The sequence below is a fragment of the Apiotrichum porosum genome (genome assembly GCF_003942205.1).
Source record: "Apiotrichum porosum strain DSM 27194 chromosome Unknown scaffold_7, whole genome shotgun sequence".
In the NCBI taxonomy this organism is placed as follows: Eukaryota; Fungi; Basidiomycota; class Tremellomycetes; order Trichosporonales; family Trichosporonaceae; genus Apiotrichum; species Apiotrichum porosum.
In genome coordinates, this window is record NW_021167114.1 from 246505 (window position 1) to 262840 (window position 16336).

General features: G+C 60.2%; 7 protein-coding genes across 7 annotated transcripts; 4 read left to right on the forward strand and 3 right to left on the reverse strand.

Annotated features, from left to right (window-relative positions):
• Positions 1–990: 990 nt before the first annotated feature.
• Positions 991–4766, reverse strand: VPS41 (Vacuolar protein sorting-associated protein 41; the record flags this gene model as incomplete). Its single annotated transcript, XM_028623706.1, has 5 exons — positions 991–1071; positions 1297–2211; positions 2252–2879; positions 2943–4169; positions 4210–4766. 5 exons carry the CDS (start codon positions 4764–4766, stop codon positions 991–993), a joined length of 3408 nt encoding a protein of 1135 aa, XP_028475680.1.
• Positions 4767–5081: 315 nt separating this feature from the next.
• Positions 5082–6233, forward strand: EHS24_008393 (uncharacterized protein; the record flags this gene model as incomplete). The annotated part of the gene is made up of 5 exons (XM_028623707.1): positions 5082–5232; positions 5271–5351; positions 5393–5604; positions 5655–5883; positions 6004–6233. 5 exons carry the CDS (start codon positions 5082–5084, stop codon positions 6231–6233), a joined length of 903 nt encoding a protein of 300 aa, XP_028475681.1.
• A 772-nt stretch (positions 6234–7005) lies between these two features.
• Positions 7006–8984, forward strand: EHS24_008394 (uncharacterized protein; the record flags this gene model as incomplete). The annotated part of the gene is made up of 2 exons (XM_028623708.1): positions 7006–7251; positions 7572–8984. The coding sequence occupies 2 exons, from the start codon at positions 7006–7008 to the stop codon at positions 8982–8984; spliced, it is 1659 nt and encodes a 552-aa protein (XP_028475682.1).
• Positions 8985–9253: 269 nt separating this feature from the next.
• Positions 9254–10696, reverse strand: EHS24_008395 (uncharacterized protein; the record flags this gene model as incomplete). The annotated part of the gene is made up of 3 exons (XM_028623709.1): positions 9254–9864; positions 9917–10060; positions 10111–10696. The coding sequence occupies 3 exons, from the start codon at positions 10694–10696 to the stop codon at positions 9254–9256; spliced, it is 1341 nt and encodes a 446-aa protein (XP_028475683.1).
• Positions 10697–10978: 282 nt separating this feature from the next.
• EHS24_008396 (uncharacterized protein) lies at positions 10979–13716 on the forward strand (the record flags this gene model as incomplete). The annotated part of the gene is made up of 8 exons (XM_028623710.1): positions 10979–11276; positions 11318–11568; positions 11606–11676; positions 11718–12097; positions 12139–12522; positions 12560–13156; positions 13202–13416; positions 13468–13716. The coding sequence occupies 8 exons, from the start codon at positions 10979–10981 to the stop codon at positions 13714–13716; spliced, it is 2445 nt and encodes an 814-aa protein (XP_028475684.1).
• A 272-nt stretch (positions 13717–13988) lies between these two features.
• Positions 13989–15251, forward strand: EHS24_008397 (uncharacterized protein; the record flags this gene model as incomplete). Its single annotated transcript, XM_028623711.1, has 4 exons — positions 13989–14137; positions 14408–14486; positions 14663–14767; positions 14856–15251. The coding sequence occupies 4 exons, from the start codon at positions 13989–13991 to the stop codon at positions 15249–15251; spliced, it is 729 nt and encodes a 242-aa protein (XP_028475685.1).
• Positions 15252–15513: 262 nt separating this feature from the next.
• Positions 15514–16222, reverse strand: EHS24_008398 (uncharacterized protein; the record flags this gene model as incomplete). Its single annotated transcript, XM_028623712.1, has 2 exons — positions 15514–15829; positions 16092–16222. 2 exons carry the CDS (start codon positions 16220–16222, stop codon positions 15514–15516), a joined length of 447 nt encoding a protein of 148 aa, XP_028475686.1.
• Between the last annotated feature and the right edge of the window lie 114 nt (positions 16223–16336).

The following is a 16336-nucleotide window of genomic DNA, read 5'->3' on the forward strand; positions in this document are numbered from 1 at the left end:
TCAGTGATTGTTACATGCAGTTAGGCTTGGCCACATCACTCGCTCCTGAACGGCCTGCCTGCCTGAAAAGCCTGAAAAGCCTAAACCAACAAAATAGTATGTGCGGCACAGAGCGCTCTCGGCGCTCTCTCGGCACTTGCTCGCCACCAACCCCTCAGGTATATTTAATCCAGGAAAAACAAAAAACAGAACAAGATTGAATTCCAGCAGCCCCTCAGCAGCCCCGACCGAACCTGGGTCTAGCCAGAGTGAGAAGAAAAAGCGCGTGTGCCTCGCTGGATGACGGCCGTAGTAGTACAAGTACAACCACGAGGGCGTGGCTCGAACCTCTCTGGTACTCTTAGCGGCGTTCCCACTTGCTAGCTCGCTTCTTTTGGCTGTTGAATACGACACTAGGCTACATGCCGCGGGCCCTGGCTCGTTGTGGGTCCTGTTTTGGTGTGTGGCATTGTTGTGGCTATTGGCGTTGGCGACAGTGGACAGTACTTCATCTTCATGGGTTCGTTACCATCGTGTCGACTGGATCCAACGCTTGTACGTCTGGGGACAATGACGGGAAGCGTAATGCACACTGGGAACGCGGCCGTGGGGGACTAGACGTTCGATCAGTGACATGAGGACTGTACGGTCTATATTTTAGTTCTTCTCCCTCCCGTGGTCGCACATGGGAGATTGGGAGCTTGGTGGCAGTCGCCATGGCCGCGCTCGAGAGAAGCCAACATATGCGAGCCAGCACAATCGAGCAGCCGCAAGCCGAGACAGGTGTTGGTCGCAGAGCAAGCCAACGCAGAGCCAGCCAGGTACATCGCTGGAACAGGGCGACACGGTGTGGTCGTCTACACTTGCAAAGACCAGACTTCCGCAGCCTTCAACCCTCCCACCACCACACCGTTTCACGAGCGTTTTGCCTGCCAGCGTCAAACGCGCGCAGTGGACCTCGTTTAAGCCGTTCCCCTCCGTACCCCCGAATCCCCTTGCAACATCTCACGCTTACTCGCCCTGGGCGCGGAGCAAGGAACGACCCAACGTGTCGCGCCACGGTTCACACCTGTCCAACCACTCTCCCAGCAACTTTCCCAGGTTGAGCTCAAAATGATGATTAGTATGCATATGGGTTACAATGGCTACTCGGAGACGGCGCCGGTGGCTCTCTCACGCAACCGCCACGGTCACGGCGACCGCTGCGGTCGCCGCCACAGTCGCCGGGGCGACGACCTTGACCTTGTCGCCGTGGCACGCGGCGTGGTCGCCGCGCCGGTGCGCGCACACGGGACACGTGCCGACGCGCGCGCGCACCATGGCCTCGTAGCTGAGCTTGACGCCCAGCGCGCGTTCTTGGGCGCGCTTGGATCCCGCCGTCGTCGGCTTGTCGGCGAGCAGCAAGGCCGTCACGGCCGAGTTTTCGGGGCGTTCAGGCAGCTCGACGTCCTCGTTGGGCACGGCACACGTCGCGTGCACGAGGTGGCGGCACAGATAGACGAGGACCAAGGGTGCGGCGGCCACGGTGGTGTGTGGGAACGCGGGCTTGCCGCATACCTGACACACCGTGGCCGGCTGGTAGTGTGTGCCTGCTGTTTGGGAGACGTGCAGCTCGCTCGCGAGCATGCTGCAGTCGCCATACAGGATGCGCTTGCACCCTTCCAGCAGCGAGACCTGAAGGTTGGACGCCTGGAGCACCTTGACGACGGCAGGCTTGAGACCTGGAATCTCGAGGCCCTCCTTGATACGTTCAATCAAGCGCACAGGGTTGATCTCCGTGCCGCCGTGCTCGAGCAGTGCGCGGATAAAGTCCGGCCGAGTCTCGGAATGCGTGAGCAATGCCTCCCACAGGTCATCGTCGCGCTGCTCCTCGGCGAAATCAATCGCAAGCTGCACATCTCCCAGTCGCTCAATGATGAGCTTGAGCGCCTTGAGGTTGTCGCCCATCCGGCCCAGCAGGAACACTGTCTCGTGGACATAGTCGTGCTTTTCACAGATGCGCAGAGCACGCTCCAGGTCGTAAAAGTTGCTGGCACGGAGGAAGGGCATGAGCCGTGCGTGGTCGTACGTCGCGTAGAGGTCAACCTGCTGGGTTAGATATTTGCCGGACGAGCTACCCACCATTCTATCGCTGTAAGGCTGACACGAGGCAGAGTCCTTGTCAAACAGCGCGTCGAGGTACATGTACAGGAACTGCGGCTTGGCTTCCAGCTGCTGCACGACACGGTCGACCTTTGTCTGTCAGTTGTCAACTACCGCACGTGCAACTCACAGGAATGGCCAGGGTGTGGTCCACGAGAAGCTCAATGGCGGCACCGTACTTGCCGTCCTTGGCCGCCTCGGGGTTCTCCTTGACCCTCTCGCGGTCAAACTCGACGAGCAGCAGCGCCTGCTCCTGGACCGCATCGAACAGGTTGTGGTCGCGGATGAGGTCAAAGACGTTGGGCTTGCGCAGGCGCAGATAGAAGGGGAGGGCTCGTGCAGGCTGGCCACGACCAATATGCAGCTCAGCCATCACCTCTAGCAAGACGGGGTCGTTCTTTGTCGCGTCAAGCTCGCTTTGAACGGCAGAAATGACAGCGTTCGAGTCGTAGATCTCTATCGGCCACGTTGTAACAGTCTCGAGGAGTGCCTGCGAGTTAGCAGGCGCGACCAATTTCCAACTCACGGTCTTGTCGTTGACTAGCAAATGTCCCAGGACCATCTCGTACACTGCACGGCTGAGCTGAGGTTTTTGGACCGGGATCCGTGGAATGATAGCCTGAATGTCAGCTTCAAGAAGTCCCTTCAGCTTACCTGTAGTTGGTGGTGCTGAACAAAAGTGTAGATCCACTTCTCCCAGCTCGCCGCATTCGTATCGAGCACCTTTGGCGCGAGTGACGCCGCGTGCGCAAAGTTGCCTGAGGGTTAGCTATCAATCGATTCCGTCCAACCCACCAGCATCAACAAGGTGTTGCATGTACTTGAGTCCAATGGCCTGGACGTCAAAGGCACCGCCGTGCTTTTCGCGCAACGCCTCGGCGGCACTGAGAGCCTCTTCGTACTGCTCGCGCTCGACCAGCCAGTCAATGTGGTCGGCCTCGTCGCGTGGTCGGACGACGATAATATCGGCAGGCGTCAGGACAAGGAAGACGTCGGTGTCATCCTGCTTCATGGACCGAATAATGCTGTAGTCGTTGCAGCTGTAGCGCTCAAACGACGTAATGGCCAGCTCATCGGCGGCAATCTCGTCGCCGCGGTCGATGATGCGGAGCTCGGGTCGATTGGCCGCTTTGCGTCTCTGCTCGGCGCGGTCTTGTGTTGCTTCGTTCTCGTACGTGTCTGGTGGAATGTACGCAAGGACGACATAGCCAGACGACGAGTATGGCGCAAGACCCGCAACCATGCAGTCGACCTCCCACACGGACAAGACCTCGATGGTGAAGGGAGGTAGCCTGCCCGCGCCTTGTGGGCGGTTGCGCACACGCACAATCTTGACGTGGTCCGCCCACCCGATGACGAGCGTGCGGTCGTCTTTCCACATGAGCGTGCACTTGAACAGCTCGGCGCGTGGTGCGTTGGCACCGCGGTCAATGTAACCGATCCTCTGTCCAGACAGCCGGTCATAGATCTTGACACCAAGGTCGTTGGCCCATGCAATGAGATCGCCACGCCATTCAATAGCCCAGATGGGGCCCTCGCCAGAGTGAAGCACTTGCTCGCGGTACCCGAGCCAGCCCTTCTCCTGCAGCACCAGGTTTCCAGTCATGCCGCCGCAGACAAAGGCGCGGGTGCTCTTCTTGGCGAACCCAGGCTCGAGGGCAATAGCGTTCATGGGTCGCTTGTAGTCGAATGCGTACGACTCGGTGCTCGTGAGAGAATGAATCACAACACGGCCTGGGGGGTTAGCTGTGTTTGTGGAGTCCGACAACCCACCTTCCATGCTCGCCGTCGCCACAAAGTCATTCTCCTCATCGAGTCGGAGAGCAGTGACGTTGGCAGCATGCGGACGGAACGAGTTGACCTTGGCACCGTCGTAGGTGAGGACGTGGACCATGCCCATTTGGGTACCGACAGCCTGAGGGGTGAGCGAACACAGTCGGTGTACCGCACCACTTACAACCACCCGAGGGGAGACATCGATGGCTGTCGCACTGTCTCTCCCAAGAACCTCTGATATTCGGTTCTTCATGCGAGTGTACTTGAGGACCCTGTAAAGTTAGAAGCTGTAGATGCCGCACAATAACTCACGGCTCCTCCTCCTCGGCGTCGTCGTCTTGTTCATCGTCGTCTTCCTCGTCCGAGGCATCGTCGGAGCCATCTTCCTCCTCGCTCTCGCCTGCCGTGTCCTCAACAGCGGCTAGACCATTTTCGGCAGCGTCCTGCTTGACTTCTGTCGCATCGTCCTCGTCACCTTCGTCATCCTCCTCGTCATCCTCCTCGTCGTCCTCCCCGTCTTCCTCCTCCTCACTCTCACTCTCACTTTCGGCTTCCTCCGCACTCTCATCGCCCTCAACTTCTGGATCCGAAGCATGGCCTTGTTCGTGGGCATTATCACTCTCCTCCTTGTCCAGCGGTGTCGCATCGCCGTTACCGCCGCCATTCCCTTGGGCATTGTCTGCTTGGGGATCGGTGTCGGAGTCGTTCACGTCGACGGCTTTCCCCTTTCGGGAAGAGGCTGGTGAGGTGGCTCTGGAGCGAACCGAGCGCGGCGAGCGTGATGGCGAGGGGGAGCGAGACGGGCCAGCCTCTGGCTCGGCGGTGGCTCCTTCATGGCCGTCTGAGGACCTTGGAGGGGATGTAGCCATTGCGTCGAGGGGTGGGAGCAGTGGGTGGTTGAATGGATATGGGTCTGGATGCAGGTAAGGTGCTCAACAGTGCACTCTCTCTCATCGATGACGGCAGGTGGCCGCCGGCAACCGAACATAATGGCGTGTCATATACCGGTATATACCACGTTGCTACCACGTGACATAAAGTGAGGAATTGATAACGGCGACGCGCGCGACTTTCATTTCCTCGCCGCTGTTTGTTGTGACGGGACGCGTCGAGCACCGTGCAGTCGACAACGGCCACAACAACGACGTCCACAACGTATCCTATCCACAACACCCAACTCCACCATGGCAAGCATCGACCCAGTCAACCTCGACCCCATCCCCCCTCTCATCGACTCGTACTCCTTCCACTCCACCCTCCCAGCCTCTGCAGCTCCGGGCTCGGAGGAAAACAAGGAAGGATGGATCATGGGCATTGACGAGGCTGGCCGTGGACGTGGGTTGTGTTGGTGTGACCATGCTAACCCATTACAGCTGTTCTGGGCCCCATGGTTTACGCGGCTGCATACTGCCCCCTCGCATTCAAGCCCACTCTCGAGTCCCTCGGCTTTGACGGTAGGTAGCAATGAGCCTTCTTCGGGTGTCTGACCTACCAGACTCCAAGGCTCTCTCTGCCGACACCCGCCAGATGCTCTGGGAGTCTTTTGACGCCAACGCCGACCTGTGCTACTCGTCTGCTACACTGTCACCACAGGCCATCTCGGCCAACATGCTCCGCCGCGTGCCCATCAACCTGAACAGGCAGGCCGAGGAGGCGACCATGAGCCTGATCCGCTCCGCTCTCAACCGCGGCATTAACATTCGCGAGGTGGGTTAACTGTTAGCTATCGTCCGCCGATTCGAAGCTGATGTCCCCAGTGCTATGTCGACGCGCTCGGTCCCGCTCAGCAGTGGCAGGACCGCCTGTCCAACGAGTTCCCAACCATCACTTTTGACGTCCGCGCAAAGGCCGACTCGATCTTCAAGATTGTCGGTGCTGCGTCCATCATCGCAAAAGTGACCCGTGACCGATACATTGAGCAATGGACAGACCCCGAGGGACCTGTACTTGGCGACGAGGTGGTGAGGGGCAGTGGATATCCATCGGGTGAGTTGCGCGGGCGTGTTCTGGGCGGTAGGCCTCCCTCTTGCGATGACCACGGATCATGGAGACTCACCCCGTCTGCCCCCCCTATTCACACGCGCAATCTAGCTGACACATGTCCAGATCCCAAGACGCAGGCCTTCCTCCGCAACCACATCGACCCAGTGTTCGGGTATCGCGGTATCGTGCGCTTCTCGTGGGCCACTGTCAAGGTGCTGCTGGAAAAGCAGGCGGCAAGCTGCACGTGGGCCGACGACGTCACGCAACCGTCGGCGGCCGCATACTTTGGCGATTCGGCCAAGTCATCAAAACTGTACAGGGACCTGGGCATCTCGGGAGTCGGCGAGCTCTAGATGTAGGCGCAGGCGAGCGACTGCCTGAGCGCGACAAGCGCGGTTGGACCTGTGGTTCGTTGAGCGATGGGGGAGTTGGCCGGGGGTGGGCAGGCACATGCCCTGTGGAATTAAGGTGGGCTCCGGCCATTTTCCCCCGAGCGGCCGGGCGGGGCTTGACCTGGTTTGCGGTCAGCTTGGCGACGTGGTGGTGGTCGTTATGCGCGGTGGTGTTGCGAGAGAAGTGGATTCTACGCATTGCATGTTGTATTGTTGTGCGCTTGTCGCACGGCCCATGAAGAGCCCCCCATTGGGGAGCAGTTGTGGCAGAAACGTATTGCCGTTGTCTTTACACTACGTTTTGGTAATGGCTGCACTTACTGATCTCCATGAAAACAATTGTTATCACGCGGATAGCCGAGATCACAACAGGACACTGATCACAGAAAACATCGACAAGCACATTTTTCCAGACTTCAAATGCTCTCAAAAGCCTATCAAAGCTCAACGATGGCCTTATGGCGGGTCAGAGCGGCCCCTCCGTCCAGCCTGTTCCTCTTATCCCGCCAGCCTGACAATTGATTCCCCAAGCAATGCATCAAGCATGGCCAAAGATTCAGCCAGATTCTTAGCCGAAGTGGCCCTTCGGTACGGAGCCTCCGCCGAGCGCGCGTTAGCCGCAGCCGAATGGGCCTTTGCCCACGAGGACACCCCGCGCTGGCATGGGTAGTTGATAAACCCAACCCGTCCGTGTCTTCTCTCCCACTCACCACTCCCCACTCTCTCTTCCACGATGTCGATGCTCCGCACCGCCCGTCTCACCCCCGTCTCCATCCGCCTGGCTCGTGGCTTTGCCTCTGCTGCTGCCGCCCCCACCACTGTCGGCACCGGCCAGCTCTCGCCGCTCGCTGCCGCTGCCGCCGAGGAGGTCTCGTCCAAGTGGAAGGGCACCTCGGCCACTGGCGGCAAGACCAAGAACTACATTGGCGGCGAGTTCACAGAGTCCAAGGCCACCAAGTGGCTCGAGGTCCGCGACCCCGTGAGTACCATGGACCCGTTTCTCATCGTCGGTTGTGACCTGGCGGCGGTCGCCGGGTAATAGGGTGGGCGCGTCGTCCCCGAATTGCGGGGGCGGGGGAGCATTTAGTGGAGGCACGCTCCACTTGCTGAGACTGTAAACTCCCCATCCACCCGCGTTGTACCCACGCGCAGCTGTCGCCGCCGGCATGGTCCGGATGAGGCTGGCGAGACACTTCGGACATTCCGACTGGCACGTCGACGATGGCCTGCAGCGTAGCCGGTCCGACCGACGGAGACAGAGCTTTTAAAAAGGAAATCAGAGGCTGACACCCCCCGCAGGCGTCGCAGTACGTTGTCAACTATGTTCCCGAGACCACCGCCGACGAGTTTGCGCAGGCCTCGGAGGCTGCTGCTGAGGCGTTCAAGACCTGGTCGCAGGTCTCGATCATGCGCCGCCAGCGTGTCATGTTTGAGCTGCAGCACCTCATCCGCCAGCACACCGACGACATTGCCAAGTCGATTGTGCTGGAGCAGGGCAAGACCTTTGCCGATGCCCAGGGCGACGTTGGCCGTGGTCTCCAGGTTGTTGAGACTGCCACTGCCATCACCTCCACTCTGCTCGGTGACAAGCTCGAGGTCACCACCGACATGGACACCTACTCGCGTCGCCACCCCCTCGGTGTCACTGCCGCCATCACCCCCTTCAACTTCCCCGCCATGATTGTCCTCTGGTCCGCGGCCCTCGCCACCGTTACCGGCAACACCCTTATTGTCAAGCCCTCGGAGCGCGACCCCGGTGCGACCATGATCATTGCCGAGCTCTGTGCCCGTGCCGGTATGCCTCCCGGAGTCATCAACGTCGTCCACGGCTCGGCCGACACTGTCAACCGCGTGTGCGACGACAAGAACATCAAGGCCATCTCGTTCGTTGGCGGTGACAACGCCGGCAAGCACATCTTTGACCGTGCCACCGCCCAGGGCAAGCGTGTCCAGGCCAACCTCGGTGCCAAGAACCACTGTGTCATCATGCCCGACGCCAACAAGAACCTCACCCTCAACGCCGTTGCCGGTGCTGCGTTCGGCGCCGCTGGCCAGCGCTGCATGGCCCTCTCGGTCGCCATCTTCGTCGGCGAGTCGCGCAAGTGGATCCCCGAGCTCATCGAGCGTGCCAAGCACCTCAAGCTCTCGGGCGGTTTCGAGAAGGGCACCGACCTCGGCCCCGTCATCTCGCCCCAGGCCAAGGAGCGCATCATCAACCTCATTTCGTCGGTCGAGACCGAGGGTGGCAAGATCCTCCTTGACGGTCGCGACGCCAAGGTCGCCGAGTACCCCGCCGGCAACTTTGTCGGTCCCACCGTTGTCGAGGTTGACACCACCATGTCGGCTTACAAGAACGAGATCTTCGGCCCCGTCCTCAACATCATCTCGGCCGAGACCATGGACGACGCCGTTGAGATCATCAACAAGAACAAGTACGGTAACGGCGCTGCCATCTTCACCAACTGCGGTGCCACTGCCCGCAAGTTTGAGATCCAGGCCGAGCCCGGACAGATTGGTATCAACGTTGCCGTCCCCGTCCCTCTCCCCATGTTCAACTGGTCGGGCTCCAAGGGCTCGTTCATGGGCGACATCCCCTTCTACGGCAAGACTGGTCTCGAGTTCTACACCCAGCGCAAGACCACCACCGCCCTCTGGCCCCACGCCGACGCTACCGGCACCCGCGCCTCCGTTTCCATGCCCCAGATCAACTAAGAGAAGCAAGGCGAACTATAAACAAAATCAAAAGAGACGACGGACGACGACAGGGGGGTCGATATTGGGTCACGAGGCAGAGACGCAGCACGTAGTTGCAGGTGTTCCGGTTGCATGCATTGTTGTGTATCAGTTACGACCAGTTGGCTGCATCCTGCTTGTCCGGGTTTGAGGGCTTTTCTTTTTTATGTACAACACAAGTCTCTGATCGTCCATCGTGCAAGTACTATGAACAGTACGACTCCCTACTTCTGACCACCAATTTCGCCTCACAGGTCATCGTGGGGGTCGCCGGCCTCGCTAGTCTTGGAGTCGTAGGGACGGCGTGGCCCGCGGGGGCCAAACACACGTGCCTCCTCGGCGAGCCAGAACGTGAGCTCGTCGCGGCGCATCTTGTTCTCCTCGTCGACGAGCATGAGCTTGGCCTTGGCCATGATGTACTTTGCCTGCCACCTGCTGCGGCCCATGACGGGGACCTCGGTCTCGCGCGCCTCGTCCATCATCCAGCCCTCGATGGTGCGTTCAAGGGGGAACCGCTTGCTGGCACCTTCGTCAAACTCGTCAGAGTCCGAGCCGTCCTTGTTGCGGCGTACACGGCGCTTCTTGCCCGCACCAGGTCGCCTCTCGCGCACGTAGCGCATTGCAGACTGTTCGTTGGCTGTTTCGGCAACGTAGCGCACGCGGTCGGGGCCGTGCACGCGCATGACCACTTCCTCGAGGTCGTGGTCCTTGGCGAGGTCCTTGTCGGCCGTGCTGGGCTCGTCGTCGGCCGTACGCGCAAAAATGTCCTCGCCGCGACGCTTCTTGCCTGCGCCGGCACCGTGGATTGCCCGGACGTGCTTGTTCATGGCGTCCGAACGGGTAAACTGGCGCCCACAGCCTGAGAGAGACGTCAGCGTCAACCCAGCAGTGCAGGAATCATAAAAACTCACCAGACTCGGTGCATACGTAGGGCTTCTCGCCAGTGTGCGAACGGATGTGGGTGAGGAGTGCGTGCCGGCTCGCCTGCTTCTGGCCAGCGCGGTGGCACGTCCGCCAGAGACACTGGTACGGTTGCCGGCCCTGGCTAACATGTTCTGCGCGAACGTCAGCCAACAGCACCCGAGAACCACTCCACTGTACGTACCGTTGTTGACATGCGCAACGAGGGCTTCCTGGTTCTCAAGGACAAGAGGGCAGTCGGCCCACTTGCACTCCTTCTCCTCAGCTTCCTCGTCCTTGTTGCCGCCTTCTCCATCGTCGTCACCGTCACCATCACCATCACCATCGCCACCCCCCTCCCCATCATCTCCATCGTCGCCGTCGCCGTCACCCTCACCGTCACCGCCATCATCATGGTCACGGCGTCCACGACCAGCTGCACGGCCGCTACCACCGCGCCGCTTGTGGCTGTCGTCGTTGTCGCCCTCGCCTTCGCCTTCTCCTTCGTCGGAGAGGAGCTCGTCAATCTCATCGTCCAGGTCGCGGTCGGGGTCCGAGTCGTTGCCCTCGACGTCGCCTTCGTCCGACTGGTCGTCGCTGCGCGGGGATGCAGGTGCGCTGTCGGCCATGTCGTCCTTGACCTTTGCGGGCGCGCGTCCACGCCCACCGCGGGGTGCGCCGCCCCTGCGATAGTATGGGAACTCGTCACGGGCGCGGTGGTATGTGTCGCTGCCGGAGGAGTAGCGGCGCTTGCTGCCTGACCCGGAAGGTCTGTCGTCGTCGTAGTCCATTTCGCAGAGTGGTTGGTTGAAGCTAAAAAGGTGGGGTGGAAGAGAAGAAGGAAAGGAAGGTGGAATGAGTGGACAGGGGGCTGCAATGGGACAAGGAACAGGCATTAAGGCATTACAATTTGCCACGTGGAAAGGGTTACTCCACATTAGACACACATTTACTCCCGCTGGTAATCAAGGGGACCTCCACTCCAGTCGCGCCTCCAGGACGCGCGCCAACACAAGTGTCATCGAGAGAACAACATCAACAACCATTGCACAAACAGCAACCAGCACGGCGCCATGGACGACCTCCCGACCACGCGGTCGTTCACCCCGCTCGCCACGATTCCTCTGGCACACCCACATGTGCTCCACCCAGACGCGTGCAACCCCACCATGGACCTCGTTGTCCTCATCCTCGAGGACGCAGGTGACGCCGTGGGCGGCGGTGGTTCCGCGGCGGCCTTTGGCAGCAAGGGCAAGGGCAAGGCAGGGCCTGGTGTGCGTACCAAGGTCGCACTTTGGCGCATGTCGGGGAGTAAAGTGTGGGAGGTGGACGTGGCGGGTCGCGTTCTCGGTCTCGCCTGGAGCCGCGATGGTAGGTGTTGTCGCTGCTGCCCACAGCTAACACCCACGCAGGCAGTTTCCTCTCCCTCTTGTTACTCAAACTCGACCCATGGCCCGAGACAGACGCTTCCAGCTCCGTGAACAAGAGCTCCATCGAGCACCTCAATGTCCACACTGGCGACATCGTAAAGATTGTGCCCGTGCCCCGGTCGCTGATCATGGGACTCGAGGCGGTGGACTGGATGGCTGCAGAGCGGTCACGGCGCGCTCAATGGTGGCCGATGGCATGGGAAGCTGGCGGAGACGCTTGGGATAAGCCGAACGTGGGTAATCAGAGTAGAAACTAGCCTAACCCACCAGCCAGGGTCGTCTCTTATGGTCATCGACTCGCTTCCTCGCGTGACGCCTGTCGAACCTCCAAAACCCGCAGTGTGAGCTCACAGTGGTTCGTTCAAACGAACTTACGCCCCAGGATAAACCCATTTGCTGTGGTAGCTCCTACTGCCAAGGCCAAGCCAGGAAACCACCCAAAGCTGACCACCTTCCCGGCTCTTCTCCCGGCAACACCAGCAGTGGCACCAGACGTTCTCGTCCTCTCACCACCAGCTCGAGACGGCCAAGTGAAGGGTGCAGACCTGCGTCTTCTGACAGGCACGTTTCCTCTTGTCCAGGGAACACCACGCACACCGTCCTCTACCACGCTGGGCCTGGCTCAGCGCGCGGACCGTATCGAGCGCCTCGTCGACGTCATTTTCCGCGGCCTGACAGCTGCCGAGACGGCGTTCAAGGAAAGCGAGAAGCAGAGCATGATATGGAGGGAAGAGCTTGAGCAGTGTGGAGAGCAGCAAGGCAGTGAGTGTTACCTGGCGCTTCTGTGTAGCTGAAACTCTCAGTGACCATTGCGGACGTGCATGCGGACTTGTTCCGCTTTCTCATGACGAGCCGGAGCGGACCAGCCGTTGGCGAGTGGCTCGGCAATCGCATGGCGAACCGTACCATTGCCAAGTGGGAAGCAACACTGGACACTGCATTCGCGACCCTGCAGAAAGTTGTCTCGCAGAGCATCTCGCCTGCACTCGAGCGGATCATCCTCATTCTCGACGAGCTGCGCGGGTGGTCAGGTGACCTGGTTGACTGCGATCTCGTTCTCGACCGCGATGGCCTCAACCGCGCCATCGAGGTTGCCCGTGGCATGGCCGTGCTTGTTGAGACGATGAGGCAGGACGCAGAGACCGAGCAAGCTGCGGCCGACGAGTGGTGCAGGTGGCTCCGATACGGTGGGTTCGTCGTCTACGTCGTTGCTAACCCATTCAGAGCTGACACGCATAAACGCTGCGTCGGATGAGACACTGCCTGTTGCCATGTTTGACCTCAAGCTCGTGTGGTCATTCATGAAGAATGGCTTCGTGTGCTCCAAGCTTCGCCAAAACCTGCCCAACGTCCCCGAGGCCAAGGACGACGTTTTGCCCGCCTCTGTTCCCGCCAAACGTGTGTCGCCTGATACCAACCTTGACAGCGTCATGCGCGCCACCTTGACCCGCCTGACCGCACCACCGGCACCAGAGCTCCTCGCTTCACCACCCGTCTTCGCGGACCAGTCCTACTCGCCCCATGCATCACCTCTACGTGCTGGATCCGTCGAGCCCATGTCCTCGCCCGACACCATGGGCTCGCCCGACAACGGATTCCGTCCCGAGCCGCCTGTCGAACGCGTACCCCAGCTCGAACCGTGGTCGTGGGCCAACTCGCTCTCGGCCATCTGCCAGAACGTCATCCTGTCAGCACACCCGCGTGACGCTGCCCCGCCGACTCGCCCGGACGACTTTGTGGCCATGATTCCCGGCTCGTTCCTGTCCGAGCGTAGCATCAACGGTGACAGGTGGATCGTGTCCATGCAGTCTAGTGAAGGATGTGAGTTTGCTGTGTCGATTGCTTTGGACTGCAGCTGACCATCAGTGAACCTCTTTGTTGCCGACGACCACTCCCTTCGTGGTGCGCGCCTCGTTGTTCCCGACGCCGAGATTGTCCAGGCAGCCTTCTTCGACGACGAAGAGCTCGCTGTCGTCTTCCAGCTTGCCGGCGAGCGGTTCATGGCCACTGCCACCATATCTGCTCTCGAGGACACACTCATGGTGTCGGTCTCGCGCGCGGGCCTCGATCTCGCTGCCGTTGTAAGTCTAGCTAAGGCGAAGGAGCGGAAAACACCAGCTGACACTGTCCAGGCCGCCGCGCTGCCGCCGTCCACACTCCCCATTGCTCGCTGTCGCGCCTTGGGCCCCACTCGCCATGCGCCAGCCACTGAACCGTGGCTCTTGTCCCTCAACGGCCGCGCGGGCAGGCGTACAGCGTGCATCCTCACCCGGGGCGGAGCCGAGGTCGAGGTGCTGGACATGGATGGGAACGAGGATGACGAGGAGGAAGAGGACGAAGAGGAGGGCGAGGAGGAAGGTGACGATGTGGATATGGAGTAGGATAAACCATGCACGAGCTAGATTTAGACCCATATGTTCATGCCAAAAGCAGCGTGGCTTGTGGGTGAGGCGTGGGTGCGGGGAGCACACAGACTGAAGGCCCTTTGCCTTGGCGCGCCACAGAACGGCCATCCCTGCCCCCGCGTCTGAAAAGTCGGTCTTCCGAGTCACTCAGCCGCGATTGCACAAAGATATCTGCTTCTCCTCCTCCTCCTCAACTCTCTCTCCTTGTCACCAACCCCATCCCCTCCCCCCTCCACCACTCTCTCGCAATGGTCAAGAACCTCGTCGTCTTCGACTTTGACTGGTCCTTCGTGGACCAGGACACCGACCGCTGGGTCTTCGAGGTGCTCTCCACCGAGCTCAGGCGCACGCTCCAGGACCGCAAGAGCGCCGGATCGCAGTGCATGCCTGATGTTGTGTGAGTGCAGAACACCGGCGGGAGGGCCGCGAGTGTGGGCGTGCTGGCGTCTTGTCAGTCGGCATCGTCGGCGCTATTGACGGCGGCTCAAAGGTGTCGAGCTCGACATCCACGGGCATGTCCGTGCTATCTACTATCACACGTGCGCTTCTCGGACGCGACCGAGCGTACAGCAGGTCTATAGCACATGCTAGCATGCTAGCATGAGCTGCACCGTCCCACCTCATCGACTCATATCCCTGCATGATGAGTCTGCCGCTGACCATGCAGCGACCAGACCATGGAGGACCTCTTCCAGGCCGGCTTCAAGAAGGAGCAGGTTCTTGACGCTCTCCGCATCCTCCCCGTCGTGAGTGAGCTGCACATGATGACAGAAAACACAAGAACAAAATGGGCATGGTCATTGCTTGCTGCTCAATGTGCACCCTCGTACTCTTGCGCAATCACCTGCTGCAAAAATGGGGCCATGAGCAATGGCTGCACCATCTGCACATTCTTGAATGTGCGTTGCTAACAGATAAACAGCACCCTGCCATGAAGCGCGCCGTCACCAGCCTCAAGGCCAAGGGCGAGACTACCTTCCTCTGCCTTTCCAACTCGAACCAGGTCTACATTGCCACCATCCTCGAGGTGAGTCATGGTGTTGCTGCGGTTGTGCCGCTGGCCAGCTTCCAAAGCGAAAGGAGCTGGAGAAACGCATCACTAACTCTGTGTCCAGAAGCACGGCCTCTCCAACCTTTTCGACCAGGTCATCACCAACCCCTCGCACTGGGACGGTGACAGGCTGCACATTGGCCGCCGCCTGCCCGCCGACGGCCCCCAGCACACCTGTACCATCGGCTGCCTGCCCAACATGTGCAAGGGCGACGAGCTCGACGCCTGGCTGGCCGCCCACGGCGGCAAGGACTCGTTCACCAAGATCCTGTACGTCGGCGACGGCGGTAACGACTTCTGCCCCCTGCTGCGTATGCGCCAGGGCGACGTCGCGTGCGTGCGCAAGAACATGGAGCTGCAGGCCAGGATCGAGAAGGAGGGCGAGAAGGTCGGCTGCAAGGTCGACGTCGAGCTCTGGGACCAGGCCTGGATCATTGACGAGATCTTCTCCAAGCTCTAAAAACGCGGGTTGTTATAGACACTCCTTAGTACCCAAGTTATGCACATGTAGATGAGGACGATGGTCTGTCTAGTTGGCGAGAGCTGAAGTGATAGCTGTGGCAGTCGTGCCGTCGTCAACTGTCCGACATTCAGAGCCTCATGCCCTCCCCCCATTTCCTTGCCCCAGTTCCTCAACTCTACGCAGCCCACACAACCACAGTGTCTCAAGTGGTGCATGCTATGATGATATATCTCCAACCCTCCCCCTCTTGTCTGTCCATTTATATCCTGTAACCGCCAGTGTTGGTCTGGTCGTGGATGGCCGACCAGACACCACGAGCCGCCTCGTTACCAGGCGCAGCCTCCACAGTGAGGTTCTTGAGGCTCTTGAGCTTGGCGCCGGACGCGTTCAGCAGGATCTGGACCTTGGCCGCGACCTGGGTGGCCTCGAGGTTGTTGACGCAGATGACCTTGTCACGGCCGTTGGTGTAGTGGCCGCGGAGGACGGCGGCGGTGCCGCGCTTCATCTTGCGCACGACGACCTCGACGTCGGGGTTCTCGCGGGCGAGCGCGACGAGGGGGTGGCCAAGGTATGTCCTGGGTAGCGGTTAGCGAATGTGCTCAGAGAGAGGGAAATAGTGTCTACCGTGGACGAGGCAGACGGACAATGCTGGGCGAAGGCTGAGCAGCAAGTGCAGCTGAAACCGCGAAACCGCCAGCTGCACGCAGAGCACATATCCTCATGGAAAGACTTCCACCGCTGGTCTCTCTCTTCCCACCGCCCAGCAGCCTGCATGTGGTCTGGTCTGGTCCACCTCCAGTCACACCTCGCGGCACACGATGTGCTCGGCAGACTCACCTCACGCCCTTCTGTCCAGGAGCGTCAACGTCATAGTCGATGACAAGGCGGCGCAATGGGGTGACAAAGTGCTTGTAGCCGGTGACGGGCACGGAGCGGGTGAGGTTGGCGAGCTGGGCGAGACGGGGCATGGTGAAAGATGGGGGAGAGTTGGGAAGTGTAGGAGCAAGTCGGAAGTGAGGGAAGAGGACGGTTGAGAAAGCGGGGAAACGACGTGTGGTTTCCTGCCTGTGTCTCTTTTTGTC